General features: G+C 57.3%; 1 protein-coding gene and 1 long non-coding RNA gene across 7 annotated transcripts in view; one reads left to right on the top strand and one right to left on the bottom strand.

Annotated features, from left to right (window-relative positions):
• PXN (paxillin) overlaps nt 1-26,863 on the bottom strand; it is a 47,968-nt gene that overhangs the window by 3,373 nt on the left and 17,732 nt on the right. The window contains exons 2-13 of one of the 6 annotated variants that reach the window (XM_081802070.1): nt 11,399-11,491; nt 8,726-8,952; nt 8,302-8,417; nt 7,808-7,944; nt 7,518-7,719; nt 6,548-6,683; nt 3,980-4,855; nt 2,546-2,821; nt 1,984-2,298; nt 1,260-1,358; nt 776-946; nt 477-650 (exon numbers count right to left, since the gene is read on the bottom strand). In XM_081802070.1, coding sequence (XP_081658196.1) covers nt 477-650; nt 776-946; nt 1,260-1,358; nt 1,984-2,298; nt 2,546-2,821; nt 3,980-4,855; nt 6,548-6,683; nt 7,518-7,719; nt 7,808-7,944; nt 8,302-8,417; nt 8,726-8,952; nt 11,399-11,491 — 2,822 coding nt within the window. Of the gene's footprint in view, nt 1-476; nt 651-775; nt 947-1,259; nt 1,359-1,983; nt 2,299-2,545; nt 2,822-3,979; nt 4,856-6,547; nt 6,684-7,517; nt 7,720-7,807; nt 7,945-8,301; nt 8,418-8,725; nt 8,953-11,398; nt 11,492-18,150; nt 19,021-26,863 lie in introns of those variants that run through there. The other 5 variants (XM_081802072.1, XM_031041290.2, XM_081802073.1 and 2 more) reach the window with 5 other exon arrangements.
• LOC115944877 (uncharacterized) lies at nt 9,091-11,576 on the top strand. The gene is made up of 3 exons (XR_004079380.2): nt 9,091-9,321; nt 10,128-10,278; nt 10,906-11,576. It is a non-coding gene; the product is annotated as an uncharacterized LOC115944877 (long non-coding RNA).

The raw sequence follows: 26,863 nt of genomic DNA, 5'->3' as shown, positions 1-26,863 counted from the left end.
CCCCCACCACCACCAGAGATCAATTTTCTGCTCACTGTGCTCTGACTACCACCGGGAATTCCAGTTTATAGCAGGATGTGACATGCCAGACACACTCTCCTGAATCTTCCCATGCGGTTAAGGTCATAGGTTCTATCGTGACTCCCATCTTATATGAGTGGAGAAACAGGCTCCAAGAGGCTAAGCGTTTCTCTCAACATCACACGGCAGGAGAGGGAGGGAACCAGCACTCCACTCCACTCACCAGCGCAGGGCTCCTAAGCCCTGGAGTGTCCGCAGCAAGGAATCTGGGATGGGAGGTGGAAGGGAGGCAGAGGCAGGGGGGTCCTGCCTCCAGCCTGGGTTTGGATCCCAGCCCCACCATTTCCTAGCTGTGTGAGCTCGAGCTTGAGTGGCCCCCCTAGCATGAGACGGCCAGAGCCACGGTGAGGAACTGGGCGGTACCCCTGGCCGCCCGCCAGGCCGCAGGGACTCACATCCAGGATGGGGCCGTTGCAGTAGTAACAGCGCGGAGAGAAGAGGTTGTGATAGTCCTTTTCACAGTAGGGCTGTCCATCCCGCTCAAAGAAGTTCCGGGACCCGATCTCCTCTTGGCAATGGGTGCAGACGAAGTGCTCCGGGTGCCACGTCTTTCCCATGGCGGTCACAACCTGGGGAAGGAGGCAGCACGAGGCTTGAGGCTCAGGGCCCTGGCCTGCCACGGAGCGCCCTCCCGGCGGAGCCAAGTTCCGGCCACCTGCAGCTCCCTCCCCTGCTCCACCTCCACCTTCATCACCTGCCCGGCAATGGGCTTCTTGCAGGCCCCGCAGACCCCTTTGGCAACCGTGGCGACCCCCAGTTTGTTCAGGTCAGACTGCAGGCTCCCCAGCATACTATCCAGCTGGCTCCCAGGCTTCGGGGGTCCCCCAGGGGGAGAGCTGCTCCCCGTCTTCCCCTGGGCCATGAACTGCGGAGACAGGGAGAGAGGTGGTCAGGACTTCCAGACTTGGGGATGAGGTCTCACAGCACCGCGGCACCAGGGGCTTTTGTCCCTCCTGGCCAGAGGGGCTGAGGGAGGCAAGCAGTACAACCTCCTCCAGGGCCGTTGGAGCCCGCAGCCAGGAGCCCGGAGCCCAGAACCCAGAGCCCGGAACCCGGAGGGTGGGAGTGGCATCCACAAGACATCCTGGCGGTCAGAGGGGCTTGAGGCACCCCACTGGCCTGACCAAGGCCCAGAACACAGGCAAGCAGGACCCTAGGCCCCCAGCCTCGGCACTGACCCCTCCCTGGTCCTGCCCTTCGGGACTGCTCTGCCTGTCGCTCAGAGGCCAGCCGGCCGCCCACGCTTCTCCATCCACCATTTGCTCCAGGCCCTGGATCTTGGATAGGGGAGGAAACGAGGACAAGAAAACTGTTTTTAATTAAGGAAGAAAGAGAAAGGGACCTTGGTATCAGACCATTTCACAAAAGGGAATCTAGGATAAGATAAGAGGATCCCCCACACCCCCCCACCACCGGCAGTACCAGAATTAGGAGGAAAAGTCTAGAGAAAAATGACCCAGAGAGAGTGGCCCAGGGAGAGATGAAGAAGGGGAAGAAGGGGAGCCAACTAAAGGCATGGACACAGGAAAGGAAGGTTAAGTGGGGCTGAGAGCACAAAGGCCTTCCGGGTACTGGCCTGGGGGCTGGAGGGGGGAGTAGGTTTGGTTTCCCTTCTGGGAACGGCTTCCTCAGAGGAACCTGCAGCAGGACCAAGGGCCATGGGGAAGGGGCAGGCAGAGAGAAGCCCCACTGGGAAGCAGGAAGACAGCTGGTATCAAGGGGCTGGGAGCGCAGACAGCAGGTTGAGAGGATCCAGCGTCAAGGCAAGGTCTAAGGAAGGACTGTGGTACTGTCCTGACTTGTGGACGGAGGGCCAGAGGGGGTGTGTGTGTGTCTATGTGCCCGCAAGTGTGCAGAGTAGGGACATGGCCCAGGCAGTGGGACGGGGACAGGGAGGCCTGCCTGCATCAGGGGGAAGAGCGGGTCCTCGTCGGTCTGGCAGCCCACGGACCTCCAAGTGTGGGGTGCAGGATGGGGAGGGGTGGGGCCCCGCACACCCTCCTCCCGAAGCCCTGCCGCAGCATTCGGGACCCCAGGGGAACCTCGGGCAAGAGCGGAGGGCCCCAGGGAGGAGGGGGCGGGCAGGCTGGGTGAGGGAGAAGGGCTGCTGGCTGAGGCGTCTTTGTGCTGCCGGAGCAAAGGGACAGGAGGAGGAGAAGAAGCCAGAACAGAGAAGGTTCTTCTTAGGGGAACGGGGGAGCCGGGAGGGAAGACGACCTGGGAAGAAGAAAGGAGGGAGAGAGATGAAACAGAGTGGAGGAGCGGGGAACGGCGCCATCCCCCAGGCTCCCCCTGGGCCTTCCCACCCTGGCACCAAGAGTGAGGCCAGCCTCACCAGGCCACAGGCTGCAGGACCCCTTCCCCCGCCCTCCGTCACACACCACATCTCCCCTCCAGCCATCCTGGGCAAGAGCCTCCTGGTCTGGCCCTGGCCCTGGCCCAGCCCCGGGCACCTCCTCGCTACCTTCTCTACAAGCTGCCCCCCAGCCTGCCTCCCACGAGGCTTCACAGTGATGATGACACCCTCGGTCAGCCAGTCCTCGGCGGGGGCCCCCGCTGCCCCCACTGCCCCGGTTGCCTCCGGCTGGATGCCCAGCCGACCCTGCAGCTCTGCGATGAGCCGCTCCTGGGAGGGGGTTCTGCTCAGGGTGGCGGGGTCCAGCCGGCGGCGAGGGGAGGGCTCCCGGGACACGGGGTGTGCGTGGCCCGTCTCCCGGCTCCTCCTGATCACAGAGCGGATCTGGGGGGGGGAGGGGAAGCTGTCACTGTCCCACTCTGGGCTCAGCCCAGGCTGCTCAGTCCACACTCAGGTGCCCCGGGCAGGAGGAGAGGGCAGAACAAGACTGCCAGAGAAGAGCCAAGCAGAGGCGAGGTGGAGGCAGGGGGCAGAGCAGACCCTCCACCCAGCACTCACCTCCAAGTCACCAATGACCTTGGGCAGGACTTCACCTCCAGGGGCCTCAGCTTCTCTATCCTTGAAATGGGGTTAAAGTATTTTCTTGGCTGCCTTACGGGGTTATTCCAAGATTCTTTGAAAGGATGTAAGTGGATATTCTTGAAAAGGCATAAGGCTCTTTGTTTGATCTGTCGTAGAAAAATGTGATCTTTCCTGCCAGTAAATCTTTTAATTAGTTTTTTTTCCTGGTGTATTTTATAACCTGCTCATTTGTAGTGGTTTTGGATTTTTTGTTGTTGCTCTAGTCTGCTTTTTGGAAAGGACATAAAATTTTAATCAAGCAAGAAGCAAATAAGAACAATAACATCAGCCATGCCTTATTGAGGACCACGTGCTGTGTTCTCAGCACTTTACAGGCATTACCTCATTTAATCCTTGGACAACGATGGGGGGAAATGGTCTATTATAACCCCATTTTCTATTTTTTAAGGAGGCTCCACACCCAACATGGGGCCCGAACTCGCGGCCCAGAGATCAAGAGTCGTACGCTCTACTGACTGAGCCAGCCAGGCCTCCTTACTATTACCCCCATTTTAAAGATGAGAAAGCTGAGGCTGGTGGGGGTTTGCCCAAGGTCACACAGGGCAGCAGGTACTGGAAGCGTGGTTTGTATTCAGTACTATCTGGTTCCAAAGCCCATGCTTTTAACCATTTCACACACACCACGTCAGGAGCTCAGGGGTAGTCCATCTAGAGGAAAGAGCCTTCAAACAAGCAGGAGGCGGACTGTCATTAAGAGAATTTCCAGGGCCCAGAGGCTCCACTGGCCCCACAGAGCCCACTGCTGAACACTGTTCATCAGGGTCACAGGCCACGCAATCTTGGGTTTGCCGCCCAAGCAGACATGCACAGAGCGGGAGGCTACATGCGGTTAGCCAGGCGTGGCCCACACTCAGGCCCGCCGGACAGCCATGCCCCGCAGCCGTGCGAGCTCGCGCCTGCCTGGCCAGAGGTGCAAATCCTCTCAGTCGTGCTGGGCGTGTCCATGACCATGGCAGGTGGAAGCTCCAGCTGTCCCCTCTTGGCCTCGGCAGCAGCTTCGGTGGTACCCTCTGACCGCGTGGGGGTCTCGGGTCCCTGGGTGGGCCTGACCAGCCTTCCCCTCATGGGTGTCTGTCCACCTAATTGCTCCTTGTCAACTGGGGCGGGGCGGCTGCTTTCCGGCTCCCCTGGCTCTGGCTCTGCCCTCTGCTCCCGCTGTCCACATTCCTTTGTGAGACTCCAGGTGTCTGGGAAGATAGCCCGCTGGTCCCTGGCCACGACAGCTGGCTCAGGTACTTCCTGCAAGCTGGGCGTGGCTCCGCCGGGGATCTCAGGCCTGGGCGCCTCCAAAGCCCACAGCTGCTCCCAAGCGGCAGCCATGGCTTCCTCTGGGTACGAGGGGTTGGCCAACAGCTCCTGGGGACCTGTGCGCCCAGCTTGGCGGGGTGGTGTGTGGCAGGGGGGCGCCCTGGAAAGCTCATTTGTGAGGTTTGGTAGGTTTCTCCAAACCTGAGCCTGGCTCTCTGCACCAAACGGCCCCAGAGAACCCTCCACAGAGGGAGACCTTGAGCCGGGAGTGTCAGGTGTCGCCTGGAGGCCAGCCAAATCAAGCCAGCTGGGGGCCACAGGAGGTAGAAAGCCCCACCCATTATCCCGGTCCTCCAAGCAGAGGACCTCCTGGGTGGGAGCACGGCCTCCAGAGAGGAGCTTAGTAGTGGATGGCAAGAATACAGAGGGCCCAGGAGGAGGAGGAGAAGGAGAAGGTATGTGGTGTGGGGATGGAGCCGGTTTGGGAGGCAGCCCCGGGGAGCTCAAGGCCACAGCAGAGGAGCTGGTCTGGAAGAGGAGAAAGACAAAAGGCAGGAAGGAGAGGAGAGAGAGATGGGAGAGGTGAGGAGAGGTGCTATCTGCAAAGGGTGGGCTTGGCCTGAGGGCTCTGAGAGCCACCATCTACACTGACCAAGACCAGACCGAGGTGGCTGAGAACCTGAAGCATGGGGACTGGCCTGCGAAAAAGACCCAGACCCCACAAAGGTTTTCCTGGGCTCCACATCCCTGGCCCCCATCAAACCCAGGCAGTAGAAAGCCTCCATTGAGACACGCCTGCGGGGCCACCCCAGTCAGAGTAGGGACAAGGGGGAAAAGGCTACAGAGGGTGGACCATGGGGGACAGTGACCAGGAACGGCAGCCCAAGCACTAATCGAGGGAGAGTCGGCCGCAGGCAGCTGCTCTGCTTCCTCCAAACTTGGCTCAACCTGGCTGTCTCCCCCAGACAATCCTAGCCTTCCTGCATCCCCCAAGACCTTCATCTTGGGGCACAGCTAGAACCAGCGCAGCTTCTTGTGGGCACTGCAACACTGTCTGTCTCAGAAAGTAAAAACAGGGGCGCCTGGTGGCTTAGTCGGTTAAGCGTCCGACTCTTGATTTCCGATCGGGTCGTGATCTCAGGGTCCTGGGATCAAGCCCCACATCAGGCTTCCGCTCAGCAGAAAGTTTCTCTCTCTTCCTCCCTCTGCCCCTCCCCCTGCTCATATTCTCTCTCTCTCTCTCAAATAATCTAAAAAAAAAAAGGTAAAAACAGCCTAAAGGGTGGTAGCGCAGGGCTCCCCAAGGCCAACACCAAAGCCCAAGGGATTTGTTTCTGATGGTGGCCACTCACCACCCACAACCACTGGCACGTGAGGGTCACAAGCCCAGGCAGCTCCCATCCCCCACTGTGAAACCCCAGCTGGAGGGACTCTTGGAGGTACCCTCAGGGCCAAGAGCACTCAGATGGCTTGCTCCCCTTCTCAGATTCCCTACTTCGTGCCCCAAAGGTCTCGGGCAGACCCACGTGGAAGGGTGAAGTCAGCAACTGCTGGAGATCAGTCAGGCACTGCATCTTCTAAATAAAACATCCTGGGTCTGGCAGGCCTGGGAGTCCCAGGACGGGAGGGGAAGGATGCCTCATGCGGGACTGGCCCAGGAGCCTGAAGGGTTTCGGTTTCCCACAGACAGAACCTGTGGGGACCTGGGCCTGTGGAGGGTGTGGGGAAGGATGGAGGGAGGCTGGTAAAGGAGACCTGTGCATTCGGGAGCCAGAGGCAGACAGAAAAGGGATGTGCTGAGGAGAGACAGCCAGCGTGGGAGATGGGGCTCCAGGGCAAATGACCTCTCAGGCACAGGATCCCAGGCCCACACGGCCCAGCAGAGAATGCCCTCCCTCCCAAAGAGCAACCATCAACACAGAACCCTTTGTCCCAGCCTCTTGATCCCCTCGCCTGGGTGGCTGGGAGCTGGGAGCAACCCGGGAGGAAGGAATTTCCCTGCTAAGTGCTTCTCTGCCCTCAGAGGCCGTGAGGCAGCCCAGTCCCCATGAAGCCCAGTCTGACCCTCCCTCCCCAGCATGCTGGGGAGGCCAGAGCCCCACAGGATCCCTGGCTCAGGGTGAGGCACCCAAACACTGAGGGCCCGAGTTCCAGCTGCTCACACTGAGGTAGAGGGGAAGAAGAATGTGGGGGCAGGGAAGAGGAGGGGTCTCGGGGCACCTTGAAATCCGAAAGGGAGGCCATCAGCTCGTCCAGCTCCCTGGTGGCTGAGGAGGCTGAGATGCGTGTCTGCTGCTGGCTGGAGGTCACTCGCTGAGGACTGCTCATCTCACCCTGGTTCACAGTGATGGCAGGGCTGCAGGGTGGGCACGGCGTCAGCGGGGACCCCAGAGGCCAGCTCCGTGTTCCCCCAGAGTGGCCCTCTCTTCTCCAGGGTCTCAACATCTCAGCTCTCACATGGGCCCCCCGCCTGACTCCAGAGAAGCCCACCAGCTCTCGATCTCAGCCGTGGGAACAGAGCTGAGGTGAGAGGTGGGAGGTGGGAGAAGAGGACAGCTCGACGGGCCCCTTTCTCAGGAGGACAGCTCTGGCCCTCCCAGCCCGAGTTCAAGCTCGCCTGTTAAACAAGCCCAAGCACCGTGTGTATCCCCCCACAACACCGCATGTACCTGTGAGATTGTTCCAACAACACAGTAATCCCAAGAAGGGGTAACATTTAGTAACCACCAACCACGTGCGTTATGTGCTCTGAGCCAGAAACCATTCCAGAAACTTTACGTGTATTATTGGGTCTCATCCCATCAAGGCAGGTGGCCTTACCGCCATTATCCTATATCTCTTTATCCCATTTTATAGACAGGACAACTAAGGCTTGAGAGACAACACTCAGTAAGGACAGAGCCAAGATCCGAACCCATACAGCGTGGCTCCAGAGCCTGCACAGATAGCCGCTAAGCTACTGGCACCCTCGGCATGCACGATGTCATCTTTTCTGACGGGTGGGGGGCTCACTGAAGGCAGGGAGGGTGTCCACGGGACTCCACGAACCCCCCAGTGCCTGGCCAGGGCCTGGCAAACAACAGGCCCTCGCAGAGGGAATGCATGACAACTGGGCCAAGCGGACAGACACCGGAGCCCAGTGCTGGCTGGGCGACACCTCCCCTGCCTGGGAGAGCCCAGTGATACTCACACGGGGCTGGGCACGGAGCTCTCCAGTTCATCCAAGAGACTCTCCACACTGGGCCGCACATCCTCCAGGCCGCGGCCCCCATTCCGCTTGGGCTTCTCTTTTGTCAGGGGCCCGGCTTTGCCTCCCAGTGGGCTGTTATTCTCTGGGATGCCATAGTGGGGGCTCAGAGCCCCGGGCAGCGGGGGACTTGAGTTGGCCTCATCTTGGAAGAGCGAGAGAGAAAGGCTGCTCAGCCCTGACCCCTCTGGGGATCCAGAGGCCAGCAGGTGGGCCCAGGGGGCCAGTCCTACCTGCAGGGAAGCCCGGGGGGTTATGCTGCACTGCGTTCAGTTCCAGCAGCAGGCGGTCGAGTTCAGAAAGGTTGCTGCCCAGGGAGGAGCTCATCACCGTGGGTGAAGGCTCGGCCGACTTCTGCTTGTTGGGGAAACTGAGAGAGGCAGAGGGGAGGCCACCGTGAGAGGCGCCCCCCAGCTTTGGCAGCCCCCCAAGACTCCAGCAGATTAAGGTGGAGCAAGAGTGAAGTCTCCCCCAGCAAGAGATAGGACAGTGGGGAAGGGATGTGCTGAGAAGAGGGGAGGAAGGAAGTCTTGCCTCAGTTCCTCAACGACACACGGTAACGTGACAGCCCAGCCCTGCTACTGTATGGAGATGGCAGCGCTAAGGCCACCAGGATAGCCCAAGGCAGAATGAGCTGGCCAGCAGCCCCAGGGCCTTGTGCAGGCTGCTGCCAGGCCGGATCCCTGGCCCTGGAGGGGAAGGAGCGCACAGAGGGCTGCGTCAGTACCTGTAGACGTGCTCTTCCTCAGCGGCTCGGGAACACGGGGGGCCGGCGCCGTCCTGGGGGACGGAGGTGCTGCAAGTTTTGGCACTGGAGCCGTACACGGGTGACGGGGACTGAGGCTGCAGGGAACAGAATGCTCAGAGCCTCCCCCGAGAAGAGGAAAAGGAACAGCCCGAGTCACCCCCAGAAGGCTCCTGCTCACAGACCGTCTCACCAGGGAATTCCCACACTCCGGCCGGGAGAAAGGTGATTAATACTTGGTCACCTGCCCCCTCACGTGGCCTCTGGGAGACCCGGCCGTTTCCTGGCCCCTCTCCCCATCGCCCTGATCCCATTTGTCCCCTAGCTCCCCAAGCTGCTGCCAGACAAGCTCCTACTGCCGCAAAGCCTCGGTTCCCTGTCTACCCGGCCCCTGTCCCCACCTTACCTGCTGGTGGATGAATCGGGAGGCACTGGGCTGCCACTGGTCTAGGGGGTCAAGAACCGTGCCATTGAGGGCCTCACTGGACGGGGGTGGCGGGACAGGGGGTGGCACGGCAATCTCCTGGTATGTGTGGTTTCCAGTTGGGTATGAGTAGGGGGTCTCCTCGGACAAGAACACAGGCCGTTTGGAGATGTGGGAGGTGGTGGACTCCAAGTCTGCCAGCAGGGCGTCTGCAGAGAGAACATGCCGAGAGCTGGTAGGAACCAGGGATCCTGGGAACACACCATCCAGTGGCAGTGCCCTCCTGGCCTGCTGCACCCAAGAGTTAATGACTTCTGAGCACCTGCCCCACCCCTGGGAGAAGGAAGCCTCGGGGCAGGAAGCTATCAGCCCAGACCAGCCTGGCTAAGAACCAGCTTCTAAAACTGACCTCTTCTCCCCAGCCCAAGGCTGAAGGGGCTGTGGAGGCTCCTGGGCTGCCCTTGAGGCTCTCCTGCCTCTGGCACTCGGGCACCTGCGGCCCCCCCGACAGGGCTGTACAGCTGGCTGGCTGGAAGTCAGAAATGCCTGCCTGGAACTCCGCACTCTGACTCCACAGGGTAAGGCGGGGAGAATGGGCGGGAGGGGCCCCACGTCACGGGGAGGGGCCCAGGCAGTGCCAGGTCCCACTTAAATCCCAGGAGTTTGGGCTTTCTCAGCAAACCCCCCCACCAACTGGAGTGGTCCCTGGGGTATGGTACCTGCCTTTCTGACCAGGTAAAAGCAAAACCCCAGGCTCCGTGCTCCTCCCGAGACCCTGGGCTACAGGGTAAGGTACGTGGGGAGGTGGGGGCTGGGTCGAGGCTGGTGCAGTGTTCCCCACCCCCTCAGCTGAGCAGGGGGCAGGACTGCTCTGTAGGCTGTTTCTGCGGAAGCCTGGCAAGCAGCCTGGCCCCAGGGCTCCAGGGCCCCGCTACTCTGCTTTTAACAGCAGAAGGGAGCCGAATCGAGTGCAAGCTTCCATTACCCTGGCACTGGACGGCCAACAGGGGGGCCCTGGATCTCCCCAGTCTCCAGACAAGAGAACAGCTGGAGGGGCAAGAGTAGAAACGGCCGACAACCCCTCAACTTCAATCCTCCCCTCCTGAGACCCTCAACAGCCCCACAGCCCAGAGAGCCTGGCCCCAACACCACACCCTCATTCCTACCATATTCAAGGACTTGCTCACTCTCACTTTCCATGCCGACCTGCTGGGGGTCAGAAATGCTCAGTCCCTGGCCCTGAGGATATTATTTATCAGAAAGCAATGGTGTATCTACTGCCAATCCCTAAGAACAGGCACCACGCTAGGCACTGTGTGTATGGGGTCTCTCCGTTAATCCTAAAATACTGGATGAAGCTGGAATTCTGATCCTCCCTTTACAGATGGGGAAAGGGGCTTCAAGAAGTGGTGGAACCTGCCCAGATAACAAAGCCAGTGAGAGACAGGACTGTCTGGCTCTTCAGTAGCCCCAAGCCCCAAAAATCTGGCCCGCAAGAGTCTGCTGTGATCACAACATGATGCCATATTTAAACGGTACAACTTCCTGACTGTCGGGGCCCAGGCTGATCCTTCCTTACGCCCTGTCCTCAATCCTACCCCTGCTCGGTAGAGGGAAGCAAGGGGGGCCCACACCTCCCAGCTGCCTGCCCTGCCTTCCCACCCCCAAGGCTGGCCCCATCTACCCCCAGCTCTTACCCAGAGGGACAGAAGGGGAGCTTGTCACAAGGCCCAGGACCCTGGGGCCAGCAGCCTGGCAAAAGGGTCTCCTGACTTCCGAGGAAAGTCAGTTCCTGCAGCCCCCTCCCCCTCCAGATCCTCTAGAAGAGTCTGGCTTCCTGTCTCTAGCAAAGCAGAACTAGAGGCCGTCAGTGTGCCTAGGTAATGACAGAAAAGGAACCGGTGTCCAGGGCCAATCTCAGTGGCCTCTGAATGGCCACACCTGCTGCCTTGGCTTCACACGGCATCCCCACTTCCCCTGGGCCCGATTCAGCAGGGGCAGGGTCTCCCCTTTTCCATCAAAGGCAGAGCCAGCTGGAAAACCCCACAGGGCTCCCCCAAGCAGGCACCACGTGCAGCCCCAATGGGAGTAACAGGAGGGGCTGCCGTGCCTGACCGCCCCCCAGGAGCTTTACCCCGTGTTCCTTCCCTTCCTCCTCACAGCAACACCAGTGCGGAGGGTAAAAGTGAGGCGCAGAGAGGCAGAGTCACGTGCCCAGGCTGCCAACGCGGGCTGACAGGACCCGGCCAGGATCTAAACTCGGGGCTCTCAGGCTCCACTCAACAGAAGACAAATGGTTAACCTATCCCATCAGACCCTCAAGGGAGGGCCTACGACACCCTCTGCCTCGAATCCCCTCCCCCTCCCCCTGACTCTAAGTCTGGTTTACAATTTCACTGGGGTCTTTTACACACTGATGCATCTGTTGGTCAGAAGGAGCAGTCCTAGGGGGACAGAAACAAAAGGTCCCAGGAGTTCAAGTCCTAGCTCCTCTATCTAATCTCCGCGGCCACACAGCCAATCCCTTCGCTTCCCTGAGCCTCAGCTGCCCTGGCAAGCTGGGGTTCATAATTCCTACCTCACAGTATTGGTGTGAGGTCTACATGGGATAGCAGATGCTACAGTTCATGAGAAGCTGCAAACATCAGATCTTACTTGTTTTGTGAAATTCTGAAAAACATCTTCCTCCAAGGAGGTCAGGGTAGGATGCAAAGTACTCACCACTCCTACATCTTCTATGGGTAGAATCTGGACAAGACATGACAAGGGCAACCCTCATGAGAAAAGTGAAGTAATAAAGTAACATTCAGAGTGAAGCGTGTGTGGATGCCAGGGGAAAAGCACATCAAACGTGTATCTGCCTGAGTGGGAGAGAGCACATGCATGAGGCACTCCTTCTCTCTCTGCACCCTTAGTCGTTGCTCAATGACTACACAGGACGTGGTGTCACTGTCTCCCCAGAGCTCCCCACAAATGCCTCAGGGTAAGGGAGCCAGGAATATAGGAGGCAGCCAAGGAGGCCTCTGGCCTCTACTTTGGATTCCTATGGGTTCAGAAGGCCGCTATGTCCCCAAAGCCTGCAAAATGGTTACGGGCCAAAGTCTCCTTGCAAGCTCAGCAAACTCCTCCCCTGCTTTAGTTAACAAAGGCGGCAGAGGGAAGAGTGCTCAGGGGGGTCCACTTGCAAGCAGTACTCGATGGGTGGGGTGGGTCCTCCAGTTTTCAGCGACACCTACTGCCTGGTACCTAGCTCTAAATACCCGACGGCCGGGCTCAGAGTCCTTCTACCCAGACCCCAAAGAAGGTGGAACACCATCCCCCTACCAATGTTTGTAGGATCCGCTCCAGATACACAGAGGCAGTACCAGAAGCGGGGTGGGGGGGCTCCTTCTTCCAGGCTAAGAAGGCTCCAAACGTCCTGAGCATTTCTCCATTAAGTTTCTGGGTCCAAGCCTGAAACCTTGCGGACAAGTCAGAGCCACCAGGACCACCCAAGCCACCCTGCGGAAGGAAGCTCTCCCTGGGGCTTCCCATCCCTTTTCTGGAAGAAACCACCCTAGATGCTGCAGGCTTTTTGCCTCTCTGGGCCAGCTGATGCATGTCCTGACACTTCTACTCACACAAGAGGGAAAGTGGAAGTCTTTGGGTGAGACCGTCCTATGTGTGTGTGCCAGGGGGAGGGGTTCTCCTCTCCAGGTAGATGGGGGAGGGGATGGCAGGCTGGGGGCAAAGTCTCCAGCCTACCAGGGGCAAAGGACACCCAGCTCGGCCCCGGCGAGGAAGGCGTGCGGCCCATCCGCTGCTTCCCGCCAGAGGGCGCTATTGGCCCGTCGGCTCCCAGCGGCAGGCACCGTAACCGAAGGTAAACTCGCGCAACCACGGAATTTTCGAGCCGGGGAAGACCGGGTAGCCCCCGGCCATGGGCTCCCTGGGGAAATTTCAATCCCGAGAAAGCTCAGTGAGCTGGAGGGACGGAGCAGCTACGGGAGGAGCACAAGGAGATGCCAAACCTCCCACCCATGTCTGGGGCACACGAACATTTGAAGGCATGACCTAAGAGTGACGCAGCCCCATGGGGCTCCGGAGACCCACAGGGACGCGTGCCCCTCCGCAGACGCAGCGCCGGCGGGCGCCCCCGTCGCCACCCCGCGGCCGGGCCTGGGCCCAAGCAGCCGCTCAGATCAGGGGCGTCTTCGGACCGGCAGGCCGCTCGGGGCAGGCGGACGGGGCGGGCAGGGCGCACCCGGCCAGGCCGAGACGAAGAGGCCCTTTCCCGGGCCCCAGCAACCCGCCGAACGTAATCCTGCGGGCCTGGCGGGCGGGCGGGCAGGCGGGAAGGGGAGCGGGAGCCTCGGGGTCTGCAGCCCCGAGGGGGTTGAGGGAGTTAAGACGCAGACGTCCCCGGCTGGCTGCCCAGGGAGGGAGGGGATGGAGGGGCCGGTCTGCCTGCATTCCAGGATGCAAGCCGCAGCTGCACCCCTCACATTCCCAAACCAGCCCGGGGATGCAGGACAGGGGCAGCCCCGGCCCTCCTCATGTCCCCCAGACTGTGGCTCTGGGGGACCTAGGCTGACCCACTGACACATGACACCCTATAATAAGCTAAAGAGACGCAATGAACCCCTTCCACGTCCACCTCCAATGAAGTATAAAAACAAGTTAGACTCTCACAAGCCTGGCTTCCTCCTACCCAAGCCCTGGCCATTCTTGAGTGTGTGATAAAGACTGCCAAGACCAGGGCGCCTGGGTGGCTCAGTCGTTAAGCATCTGCCTTCAGCTCAGGTCATGATCCCAGGTCCCAGGATCGAGTCCCACATCGGGCTCCCTGCTCAGCAGGAGGCCTGCTTCTCCCTCTCCCACTCCCCCTGCTTGTGTTCCTGCTCTCACTGTCTCTCTCTGTCAAATAAATAAAATCTTTAAAAAAAAAAAAAAAAAAGACTGCCAAGACCAGAGTTGGGCAGATGCCAAGAGATAAAGGTCTATCATCCACCAGGACCCTCTAGTGGGGGAGGGAGGACCCAGGACTACTCCATTCTCTCCTCCCAGGCTCTAAAGACACTAGATGTTAGAACGTGCACAGGGGGATTCTGAGTCACACAGATTCTGCTCAGTGAACAAGCTGCTCGGCGGCCAAGCTGCTCAGCTGGGCTGCTTAACGGTTCTTGTGCCCCAGTTTCCTTGTCTGTCTGATGGGAATTCCACCATTTTACTCACAGGAGCAAGGAATATCATGAAAAAATGGATACACAGTGCTTGCTTAGCACTGTCCCTGGAAGAGAGCACACTCTCAGTAACTTGCTAATCTGAGGGGAGCTGGCTCCCAGAGAGATGGTGAGCGCTGGAAGGGAAGAGAAGGCGCCTCCCCTACCTATCCCAGTCCTGAGGCAAAGGATGAGCAGTTAGGCGCACCACGCTGGGGAAAAGGAAGCCACCCTGGGGAAAAGGAAGCCACCCTGGAGAAGGTTCTGCACCAGGTCTCCACGGACGGGGCAGGTACACTCCCACTCCTCCACCTGCAGCGCGGCGCTGAACTAGAAGAGGAAGGGTCCTTTAGCCTTCAGTAAGAGCCCACCTCAAAATGCCTTGTATTCTTGAGGCTTGGCCCAGGAGAGCCCGCCCTTAGAACTCAATCTTTTCAAGACTCCACTCCCCCAACCTTCTTTCCACGGGCCTTAACTCAGCTTTCATCACCCCAGGGCAGGGCCTGACACAGTTTCCTTAGGAGCTGACAAGCGGAAGGAGCAGCGAGCACCACCCCGAAAGCTCCAGCACAGGAGGCAAGGGGCTGCCACAGCACAAGGCCCTTCCCCACAGTCCACAGCCAGCTGTCCACCCCTGCCATTTAGTATGAGATCGGACTCTGAGAGACAGCAGCGGCTCAGCAAGTCCCTTTCCCACAAGTCCTAGAGAGGCCCCGTCTCAGGTCTGTCTACCCTGCTGGGTTCAGAACTCGGGGCAAGGGAAGTTTCAGTCCCCCCCCTCCTCCTGCTGACCACCTGCTCTGGGCCTCAAGTGTCAGAGAAGAAGCTGCCCAAGCAGTGAGCGGGCTTGGCCCTTCCTAAGGAAGGAGCTATGTAAACAGCAGGACCAGCAGCTCAGAGATGGTCTCATCTCAGCCCCTTTGCTGAGACTCTTCCAGATTAGGAAGGAAGCAGGATAAGAAGGCGGGTCCCCCTTCCCCCCAGCCCTGAGCACATGAGCAGTCAGAGCAGAGGTAATCTAATCCACAGCGGGGTACTTTTACTTGGTGAGTAACTCCCCAGGAATGGGGAGCTGGGTATATTTATCCTGATAACTGTCCTCGGAGGAAAAGCAGATCTGTGACCAGTAAGGGCCAAGCCACAATTAGGCCAGACCCGCTCTGCCCCCACTGGGCCCAGGGACCCAGGGTCTGGACACTGACTAGGAGGTCAATCTCCTGGAGGGGCCTTCCCTTCCAATTTGGGTGCTTGTCCACTGTCTCCTCTCCAAGAATTAAGTCCTGGAGAGCAAGGGCCTTGTCTATATTGCTTGATGCCTCTCCCCAGAAGCGGGAATGATGCAGGCTGTGAGGAGGAAGAGGAAGATGGGGAGAGAGCAGTGAGCAGAGAAAAGCCAGTGCAGAGTAGGAGCCAGGATGCAAGGGTTTCAGGTCCAGTGCCTGGCAGCACGTCAAACCACCCACATGGGTCATCCTCTCTTCTCTGTCTGTAAAATGGGCAGAACCCAATTCCTTGGGAGCAAGCTCTAGGGAGGAGAAAACACAATTTCAGGTAAGACTTATATAGCATCTCCGAGCTCTTTGGAGTTTGTCTAAATCCAAGGCATTGCCATTATCTGAATCCCAGACAGGAACTGCTCTCCCTAAGGGGATGGATGAGAAACAATCAATACTTAGTGTCATTTAAATATTTCATAGCCGTGCCTGGAGGTTATGAAGACTTAGCCACCATTCTCCTTCGCTGACTCATGCCTCACTCAACAGGAACTGCCATTTTACTGTCTCAGCTCTAGAGGAAGTGTGGGCTGGGGGTGACACACGGGAAACCAGGGGGACAGGCCAGAGTCTTCCAATCTGCTGCCGGGAAAGCTGGGAGGTGGCCCTTAGGGTAAGGCACTTCTACCCTGGGCTTCCCACATGCCAGAGGAGGGTGGTTTCCTGTCTGCCAAGGAGCCCTTCCTTGCGGGACTGATACAACATGAGTGTGCCGGCTAGGTCACCTTTATTGGGTGCCTGGCTTGTGCCCAAGGTCACAGAGCACAGGTAACTGGAGACTCGAGAGAATAAAGGCAGAAAGGCAATTCCAGAAGTCACCCTGAGCTCCCGGCAGAAGCCCAAGGGCACCAGGCCCCATCTGCACCAGGCACCCACACAGGGGCCCCCCCGCACTGATCAGGCCCCTGGCTGCTACTGAGCCTTCCCCAGGCAGTAGCAAATGGGAGGAGGCGCCCAGATTTACCCCGCACACCTCCCAGCAAGCCCAGCAGCAGGTACGAGCTGGCCAGACTGCAGTCTCTTTTCTGTCGTAACTCATCCCTCCGTCCGGAATCAGGAGGCCCCGCCCTCCCCCAGCGGTCCCAGAATCACCGTGGAAGCATTCCATTGGTCAGATTTCATTCACCTCTTCGGGTCATCCAGAAGACTGCGCTTTTTAAGGTCAAGCTAGGGCCCAACTCCAGACCCATGCTACAGTTCCTTTAACGCCGATTTACATACAAAAAGAGCCTCAAACCCAAGAGGCTCAGGTGCTGGAAATTTTCTTAGCTCTTCCACACCCACTCCAATCCAGTCCTGCAATCAGGCTCTCAGAGGCCAGTCAGTCGGTTTCCGTTGCAGGGCAGGGCGGCTCCTTGGGCCTCTCAGCCCCGCTAATCACCACCAGAGGTTAGGAGGGGCTCAGAATGAGTCATCTGCCCTACAGAGACCCGAACAGAAAGTTCAAAAGTTTGCCTGTTGCAGGGATGAGCCACGGTCTTTGCAATGTTTGTGGATTTGACAGCCATAGTTACCCACTCGTTGCCAGTCAAGTTCTGATCAATGAACACAGCCCGAGGTGGCCACAGAACGGGCCAGTGCTTCCTGATCTCGGGCAATTGGGCCATGTCCCGAATTCAGCTCTCTCCCTCCTGCCTTTCGGGTTTTCTGACAGCAACCCTAAGAGCTGCGGCCCTCCCTGGCTCCCACACTTCACTGGCGCATTAATTCTTCCCTTCCGGGTGCTTCTCCCATTACTGGCTTCCTTTCTTTTCATCGACAGCTGAGACCAGCATCCAAATCCAGGCTCAGCCCCTTCTCAGCCTTGCCTGCAGCCCCTGCCCAGGTTCCCCAACTCTGACCTTTTCAGCAGACACCAGCGGTATGAACTTCTGGGAACTCCCTTTTTCATGTGTGTCACCTTGCCCACTAGACCACACACCCTATGTTCCTGGGGCAGAAACTCCCTTCCCTTTCGCTAGATCCACAGCACAAATACCCTCATGAGGGGCGCCTGGGTGGCTCAGTTGGTTAAGCGACTGCCTTCAGCTCCGGTCATGATCTCAGGGTCCTGGGATCGAGCCCCACATCGGGCTCCCTGCTGGGTGGGAAGCCTGCTTCTCTCTTTCCTACTCCCCCTGCTTGTGTTCCCTCTCTCGCTGTGCCTCTACCTCTCTCTGTCAAATAAATAAATAAAATCTTTAAAAAAAAAAAAAAATACCCTCATGAGCCTCTCCTACAGTGAGTGGATGTGTGCCAGGCAAGGGGGAGTCATAATGCTCAGACACAGATGGCCCTCTCTGCCTGCAGGATAAAATCAGAAGCCCCGGGGTTGGCGTTCTTGAGCTTCTCAGAATACGGCCCCAAACGAGCTTTCACCTCCTCCTGGAGCATACTCACTGCAACCTGCCTCTCTAGACAAACTGGGCCCCCTCTTCCCTTTCCCCAGCTGTGTGCCAATATTCACGATACTAAACATGCCTCCCCCGCATCTTCTATCGGGCTATCCGTACCCCCAGGGGACACATGGAGGCCAAGGGGCACAGGAACCACCTCAGGATAAATATATTCTGAGGGTCAAATTTACTCAGGAGAAAGAAATTTAAACCACTGCCCTAAAACAAGCAAAGCTACCTTATGAAGCCAAAGGTGAAAGGCAAATGAATTGTAAGATAAAAAGTAAGGCTTCAAAGAGACTCTTTGCACATGCACTTGGGGACTTTGGTGAACAATTTTAAGCAGGACCACAAAGCCACCACTGTCCACACATAAAGCCACCCCTGTCCATACCACAAATTTGGCTGCTCTAGTGGCACTGGGAGTGGGGACAGTCACATAGCTCTCTGTACACCCCTGGCATCCCACCCACCGGGCAGTGTGGCAGAGGGGAGAGAAGCCCCCCCAACCCCCCAGTAGACTAGCGAGGCAGATAGGTTGGAGCTCCACCACTCACCAGCCTGGGTGGGCAATTTAGCTAGATCATTCTGGGCTTCAGCTACTCCCGATAACTCAAAGAACACACGGTGAGGAATCAATGACAAAGCATGCAAAAGCCACCATGGTGGCTGGGGAGGACCTCCTGGGCCCTCCCACTGTGACACAGAGGAGACACTCAGTAGATAAACCCACATCACTGGTTTTCATCTCCCTTAAGGATGGGAGGGGTGGAGGTGGAGCCAGGGACAGTGGCCAGGAATCTTGGGAGCTATGACAGGCCCGTCCCTAACTCAGGCCTCCTTGCTGAGCAAACCACTGACCTCACCCCTCAGTGCCTGGGGTTCAGTCCAAGTCCTCCTCAGAGTACATCAGCTGAGCCCAGAAGCCTCCAACTCACTCCCTAGCAAGGACAGAGGCAAGAGAGAAGCTGCAGGGCTCCAGCACCTCCCCCCCAACCCCGCAATGGCAGGCAGGCCAGTTCTACTGCCTGCCGGGAAGTCACAGCTGTCTGACAGCCCTGTGGCTTTGAACCTGGAATAGCGACAACAGAAGGAGCTGCCCAAGCTCCACAGAAGCTCTCAGCCTCTGAACTCCCAGAGGAGCGAGCCCAGGACAGAGCAGCCTCTGCTCAGGCCACCGAGGCTCCAAACCCAGCAGAGTGCCACAAAGGGACCCAAAGACAGGGCCACAGGGACAGGAAGAAGCTCAGACAGGGGGAGGGGGAGAGGAGTAATCCTTACGGGCCTCACCGCCCCATCTTACAGATAAGGACAAAGAGGCTCAGAGATGTCCGGTGAGCGTACTCTACAGGCAAGCGGAGTCCCCGTGAGGGCAGCTCAGCCTGACTCCAGAAGCTCATCCTCGTTCTTTCCATGACACCCCACCGGGAGAGGAGCGATTGCTTCCCGCAGCCATCCCTTGTTCCGCCTGCCGCCACTGTCCTGTGTCCAAAGCAGTCTCCGGAGCCCCTCTTGCAATCCAAAAAGGCTGGCCACAGGGTGCTGCCCCACCGCTGCCTCCTCATGAGCCCCTTGCTCTTGGTCCCCCCACCCCCACCCCGTCTCAGGCAGGGTCCTGAGCCACTGCTGAGCCCCTGGTGGTGGCCCTCAGAGCTCAAGAACTCAGAGAAGGCGGGAGGGCCGCGGTCCAGGCTAACGCGCTGCCGGGCTGACCCGCCTGAGTGTTTCCCTCCCGGGCCGCACCGAGCACTGCCAGATCTGAGTGGCATGACACAAGACGGGGCTGGCCCGAGCACTGACCTCTGACCTCTCTGCCAGGCTGCCTTCTTACCTGGATGAGAGGGAGGGCCCTGGGCCATCTGTCTGGAGGGCACAGACAGATCAGTGGCTCCTCAGCCCCCACCAGAAACAGGCAAAGGCAGCACGAGAATCATCAGGGCTCCACTGAACTCGCTGAACAGCCAACTGAGGCACAGACAACTGGCCTACACTCTGCAACCCAGAGTCAACCTAGGTCTTCCTTTAAGATTTTATTTTTTTGAGGTGCGCCTGGGTGGCTCTGTCAGTGAAGCGTCTGCCTTTGGTTCGGGTCATGATCCCGGGGTCCTGGGATCGAGCCCCGTGTTGGTCTCCCTGCTCAGCGGGGAGCCTGCCTCTCCCTCTGCCCCCCCAACTCATTTTTTCTCTCTAATAAATACATTTAAAAAACTTTCTAAAAAAGATTTATTTGAAATAAAGGGAAAGAGAGTGTGCGTGCAAGTGGGGGGAGGGGCAAAGGGAGAGGGAGAGAATCTCAAGCAGACTCCGCACTGAGCGCAGAGCCCCATACGGGGCCCGATCCCATGACCCAGAGATCTCGACCTGAGCCGAAACCTAGAGTCAGGCGCCTAATCGACTGAGCCACCCAGGCGCCCCTAGGTCTTCCTTTAATAGATAGCCCCACATCTCACCCAGGCATTTAACTCTTCCCAGCAAAAAAGTGGCAGGCCCTGGCTTCCATCCATCCATCCCATCCATCCGTCCTCTGTAAATGTTCTTCCCACCTCCCACTGGGGGAAAGAGGGTGTGGAGTGCACTAGCACCCCGGGGAAACACAAGCCCAAGTCAGGAGCTGGCCTCACACCGGTTCTCACGCTGGCTCTTAGCTGTGAGGGGTGCCACCAGCCCTCCTCGGCTAACCCTCATAAACTACTGACATTTGCAACTGATTTGCTTTTAATTTTAGAAAATAAACTCAAGTGGGTTCAAGACTACTCCATGACTGTCAGTCCCACCCACATGTGTTCAATCTGCTTTCTTTTTTTTTTTTTTAAGATTTTATTTATTTATTTGACAGAGAGAGAGAGCAAGAGAGCACAAGCAGGGGAAACGCAGAGGGAGAGGGAGAAGCAGGCTCCCCGCTAAGCAGGGAGCCAGATGCAGGGCTCGATCCCAGGACCCCAAGATCATGATCTGAGCCAAAAGCAGCTGCTTAACCGACTGAGCCACCCAGGCGCCCCTCAATCTGCTGGGAAGTGCACAGAGTCCCAGGCACACCCTCAGGAAGAAGGATGGGCAGCATGTGATCCTCATCTGTCCTAAGTGTCACCTGTAGGGTATGTCCTGGTGGAAATAAAAGTTGGAACCACTCTCTGAGATGGTCAAGAGCTCTGAGAAGGGGCAGATGGGAGAGAGAGAGACTGGGCCAGCCGCCCCCATGTTCCCCAGTTGACCCCCAATGACACTTTCACTTCCCTAGAGGGATCAGCCTCTTGGTCTCACAAATTCTGGAAGCCGTCTGCTTCATTCTGGGCAAGACAAAGCTCTCCAGAGGCCATTTGGCAGCTGGTGTCACAACTGATCGTTGGCACGTCCTAAGTAAGAGGGAGAGCCCATCACACCCACAGAAGCCCTAAGTCCTATCTTAGCCCCTCCAGAGCTCCCCACACTCGCAGGTGGCTTGGTGGGATGGTGTCAATGATCTTCAAAGGAAGGATGCCTCCAGCCATTATCCTGAGGAGGGCAAGACGAACTTCTCTGGAAGCCCAGATCCCTGCCAACTCTCCACATTAGGAAATCAGCCTCGTCCTGGACAGGGAGGGAGCAGATGCAGGCCACAGTCCTCCCGGCTTTGGCTAACCAGAGTCACACTGGGAAACCACAATAGAAAAGAAGGCGGGAAAGATGGACTTGCCAGAAGCAAAAAGCATTCAGGGAGACGTCTGGGCTGTCAGCCTCGCTGGCAGAGCTCACATGTAAGGACATGAGGGTGCAGAGTAGGACAGGGTGGGAACAGAACCAAAGTAAGACCCTGTAGTCTTCCTGCAAGAAGCCCACCAACCCCAGAGCTGAGACAACGACCAAGTGAACACCAAGACTCTGTGCCCCGGGGCTCATGCAGCAAAGAGGGTCCCACGGCTCCAGCTTGACTTGGCATGGCTGGCCTCCCTCCACCAGGCCCAGCTGGTTACACCAGGACACTGATGCGGACGAGGGGAAAGTATCCACCTCAGTGCTGATTTGGATTTTATTGCAGGAGACACTCTGAAGCCCTGGGAATCCAACCCAGCAGAGCCAGGGCAGATGGCAACTGCAGTGCCTGGCGGCCATAATGCCCAAAACATCACACAGGAAGTCTCCAGTGTACATACACATTATATTCCAAAAGTTTGCTTGGAAGCTGGATGTGAACCATAGGGAATGTCTTCTAATAGAAACAACGGTCTGAAGGGAAGATTTGGGTGACTGTTCAGGTAGACCATTTTTATCATTCACTCCCCTGGACGCCAGGCTCTACAGTGTTGGCAGGGAATGCTTGCTCACTCTGAGGGGCCACGGGGAAGGCCCACCTGGGGCGGGGGGCAGGCCAGCATGACCCAGGAGCATCGAACCCCACCGTTCTTTACTCGCAGTACCTGCTCTGCACCTGGCAGTGTGCTGTGCACCAGGGGGTACAGCTGCCCCAGACGCCCTTGGTCTAAACTTCCCGAGGATGGACCCGGCAAGAAATCCTGCGCTTCTGTTCCCGAACAAATGTCTGGGGAACCAGGGAGCCTCATGGTTGACCTGACACCCTCTGACCTGAACAAGCCTGCCAGTGAAGGCTGCTGCCCTTCCTCCTGTCTACCTTGGTAACCAGAAAGAAACTGGTCACCGAGCAAGTCAGCGAGTGATCAAACACCACCCTCGCACTGCCCTCTCTCACACCACTGTTTCTCCTTTTCAAAAGTGGAAGCCTCGGTCCCCACCCACCCCGCCCTGTTGTGCCCCAGACTGCAGTGTCTTCCTCCATGGGCGCTGTCCCTTGGTTGGGGTGGGGGTTGCCTGCAAGCAAAGGGGGTGCCTGGCCCCATTCCACGTTCTTACTCCAAACCAAGGTGAGGTACAAAGAGAGATGAGAGGTGTCAAATCTCACGGACTATGAACAGTAACTCCAGCTTCCACGTGACAGGGACAAATCTTTTTTTTTTTTTTTTTAAAGATTTTATTTATTTGACAGAGAGAGACACAGCGAGAGAGGGAACACAAGCAGGGAGAGTGGGAGAGGGAGAAGCAGGCTTCCCGCGGAGCAGGGAGCCCAATGTGGGGCTCGATCCCAGGACCTTGGGATCATGACCTGAGCCGAAGGCAGACGCTTAACTACTGAGCCACCCAGGCGCCCCTCAGTTCCTTTTTTTAAAGATTTTTTTTTTTTTTTTTTTGAGAGAGCATGAGAGAGAGAGCATGAGAGGGGAGAGGGTCTGAGGGAGAAGCAGACTCCCTGCTGAGCCGGGAGCCAGATTTCACAGTTCCTTACCTCTCCAGACCTCCCTATCTTCCTGGTGAAATAGGCATCATAAAGGGCTAAGGGTTGGCCCAGATCAATCTTCCAAGATCTCTTTCAGCAATGAACTCTGATTCTTCTCCTTCCAGGATGAGGGGGAAGGGGGGCTCAGGGAGACAACAGAGAATACAGCGAAGGCCACCAGTCCGGGGCCTGCAGGCTGCACCCCACTCGCCGATGAATGTGGTTATGCTTTTTAAGAAATCCAAGTTTGTCTTAAGAAATCCAGAGATTTCACTTGAAAGCCAGGATTTCTGGCTTTCTGGGAGCGAGTCAGAAGAGCTAGCAATACCGGTCTACTCTCCTGCAGGGTCACCATTGGCTGCAGCATGAAATCTAGCTTTCTCCTTTGGCCCACTTCATCCACACACAGCACCTGCCTGGCCTCAGCAGGTATGTGAGTTTGCAACACAACATAGTGTTGGTTTTGCAGCTGAACAACTTCAGTTCAAGTCCCAGCTCTGCCCCTTGCTAGCCCGGCACCTTTTTGAGCCCAGTTCCCTTATCTATAGGACGGGCGTAACAACAGCCCCTTACATCATGCGGATGTGGAATCCCCAAGCCTCACTCAAGTCATTTGGAGGAAGAACTTAGATAATGAATAGAAAGCCTATCTGGCGTATCACAAGCACACAGTCCGTACATATCCTTTGTGCCTACCTCACCAGGTCACAGCAGATGACAGATGGGGGCCGAGTGGCTGTCCCACCCATAAAGCTGACATCCCTGACTGCCCCACCTGAGCAGGTGAGAGATAGCACCCAGCGCTACAAGCCATGAGCAATCGCAGAGAAGGTGCTCTGAAAGGTGTCAGGCGGGCAGCCCAACTCCACCACACAGTGCCCCCAGATCCAGTTGTTAATACACCAGGACCGATCACTGGTCTCTACCAACAAGGAGATCTTGGCTAAAAAGCTGACAGGCTTGTGCAGGACCCAACCAAAACAGTGATCTCTCTCCCTGGCTACAGAGCCATCCCCGAGTTCAAGGACTTGCCAAGTGGGAGCACCTGGAGTGCCCTGTGCTCAGGGCATGGGGAGCTCAGTGCACAAAGCCAACAGCAGGAAGGGTACTCACTGCTGGTCCTCCCGGGAATCCAGTCCAAAGTCCGAACTTCCGGCCCCACGGTGCCATCTGCTCCCACAATCCAAGCTCCGAGGAAGGAGGCCCGAGAGGGGCCGGGGTAGTCCCTGCTACACATGCCCATCTAAGGGCTCTAACTTCTAACTTGGCCAGAGAGCTCAGCCTTTGGAAAAGCACCGACACAAGCCCGCCCTGGACTTGCTCCAGGCGCCCTGAGTGTCAGGCATGACAAGTGCTTGCCTGCTCGGTGTGGCCTGCACCTGGCCCCGCATCCCCCCTCCTCCTGCTGACTCGTTTCAGCACCCCACTTATGGGGCAAAGGGACTCCTCGTTCCCCCTTCCAGGGTGACAGAGGCAGAGAGCCCCCACAGCAAAGGAGCTTAACCTTGCTCCCTCTGAACCTGACGCCCACGGATAACCCTCTAGGGGATGTGCAGACCACCTGAAATAACACACAGAACGTCTTGTGCGCGTCCCCACAGCATTACTCTTGGGAGACAGCTCATAATAGTCATGGTCCAGGGCGCCTGGGTGGCTCAGATGGTTAAGCGTCTGCCTTCGGCTCAGGTCATGATCCCAGGGTCCTGGGATCGAGTCCCGCATCGGGCTCTCTGCTCCTTGGGAGCCTGCTTCTCCCTCTGCCTCTCTCTCTCTCTGTCTCTCATGAATAAAGAAATAAAATCTTTAAAAAAAAAAAAAAAATAGTCATGGTCCAAAGGGGTCGGGAATCCACAAAGGTGATACCACTGAGGTGATACCAATGAGTGGCCGCTCTATGCCTGCAACTCACTGTCAGGTCCTTGGAAGGCAAGTCCGACTGCCAAGGCTGAAGCAGCCTCAGCTCCACCTCAATCCCAGGTACAGATTCCGGAAGGGGCCTTGCTGGGCCCTGACCCAGGCAGCACACGTGCTCCTCTCCAGCAAAGATGCCACCAGTCAGAAGGCACGAAACAGGCAGGGGAAGCCCCACTTGGGTATCCAAGGTTAACCTTGAAAATGGGTGAGCTCTGCATACCAGTCCCACCTGCCTCCTCCAGTTCCTCCATCCCTCATCTTTACCAGTGGTGGCCCCAATAATGTCCACGAACAAGTACTATGCACAGGTGCCGTGCTGAGCACTGGAGAGACAAAGATACAGTGTCTATCCCCGGGAAGCACTAACTGGTGGGAGACCATCATAATCCAAGCAGGGGGAGAAGGAAGGAGGGGCTTTCCAGCAGATGGAGGAGCAGAGGCAGAGGTGAGAAACAGCCTGGCAGACAGAGGGGGCTGGAGCTCAGAGTACAAGTCTCAGCTTGGTGGAAGAGGAGTCAAGGACCCAGGGCCTGTTGCGGAATCTGGACTTAGAAGGGCAAGCCACGCAAGACTATGGGCAGGGAACAGGGAAGGCAGGACCAGGCTTGCATTCTGGATCACTCAGACAGCATGTGTAGCAGAGAAGGGAGGGAGGGGGGCTCAACTGGAGCAATGCTCTAGATAAAACTAGGTAGAATCAACGAGACCTGGCAATGGAGTGGCTGAGAAAGAGGGAGGAACAGAGGCATCCCACATTTGTTTCCTGTGGGAGGCTGGAACATCCAACAGATGAGACTGCAGGTCGGGAGGAGGAGCAGGGCAAGGGCAGGAAGGAGCAGGGAAGGGTCAGCAATCGAGGACAGGCAGGACACAGGGCCACAGAGCCAGGCCCGAGGGACTTACTTTTCCCTTGGCCACATCACCTATGAGTCTCATAGGGGCCCAGAAGGTAGCTATTTAGGAAATGATACAGTATGGCCTCTCCAGTTTGCTCTTCCTTTGAAATCAAGGAGTTCTCCCCGCCGGGCCTCGCGGGAGCTGTAAACTACAGGCAGTCTGCTCTGGGGGTCCTCAGAGTGCCCAGGAATACTATGGGCTCCCTTCCTTGGCCCACTCTTTTGGTGAAGTCTGCCCTGAAATCCAAATACAAAGGTAGCTCCATCCCCCAACAGCCTCCCTCCGGAAGAGGGACCAGGCCAAGAGCGTTATCATTGGAACCAGGTCCTTCCTGCCATGTGAGCACGTGGGCTCACCGCTGGGGCCAGTGAGCCCAGGATGAAATCTCAGGCCCCAAACTCTCAGGGAAATGCCCGTCCAAACTGGCCCGGGGCCCCAGCACAGAAAGAGCTCAACATCTGCCCCGAGGATAAAAGAAGCCCCAGAGATGGCCCCACCTCAGCTGTCATACCAAAGCCACCCCAAAAGATCATCCCACTGAGGAAGCAAAGGCTAGTGACTGTCCTGGGCCTTGCAGCTCAGACTGATTAGTTTGTAAGATCAACTGGGAGGGCACAGGGTGCCAAATCACAGCCAACAAACTTAGCACACACACACAAAAGCCTCCTCCCTCCAGCCCTCTGCACGTGCTGTTCCCTGAGCCTAGACCACCCTCCTATCTTCTTTACCATGCTCAATCCTTTCATATCCCTTGAGACTCATCACACTTCAGTTTCCTCTCCTACAACATGAGGATAAAAAAGATCTGCTTTGCCTACCTAAAAAAAGGGATGTGTGGTTTTTATGATGGGGCCCTCTTCTGTAAGAAATTCCCAAATCTTATTATGGAATGGTATCTATTTAAAAGATGAAGGTTTGGGCCTTTTATAAATGTCAGCATTCCAATTAAAATAAACATACAACAAAGAGTGAGCTTAGGGTACCATTTCCTCCAAAAGCCCTCCCCAACCACATTCCCTGCACAGGGTTCAAGGCCCCTCTCCTTTGATTTCCCAAAGCACCATGCACTTCCCCTATGAGAGCATGTATCCTCCAACGGGTAAGAACCATCTGCCTGAGTGTCCATGTCCCACCAGCCTGTGAGAGCTCAATGAGGACAAGAACTGTGTCTTTACCCATCTTCACCTCCTCGC

The sequence above is a fragment of the Leptonychotes weddellii genome, chromosome 13, assembly GCF_054177405.1.
Source record: "Leptonychotes weddellii isolate Sample4059 chromosome 13, ASM5417740v2, whole genome shotgun sequence".
NCBI lineage: Eukaryota > Metazoa > Chordata > Mammalia > Carnivora > Phocidae > Leptonychotes > Leptonychotes weddellii.
This window is presented reverse-complemented; position numbering and strand designations above follow the sequence as displayed.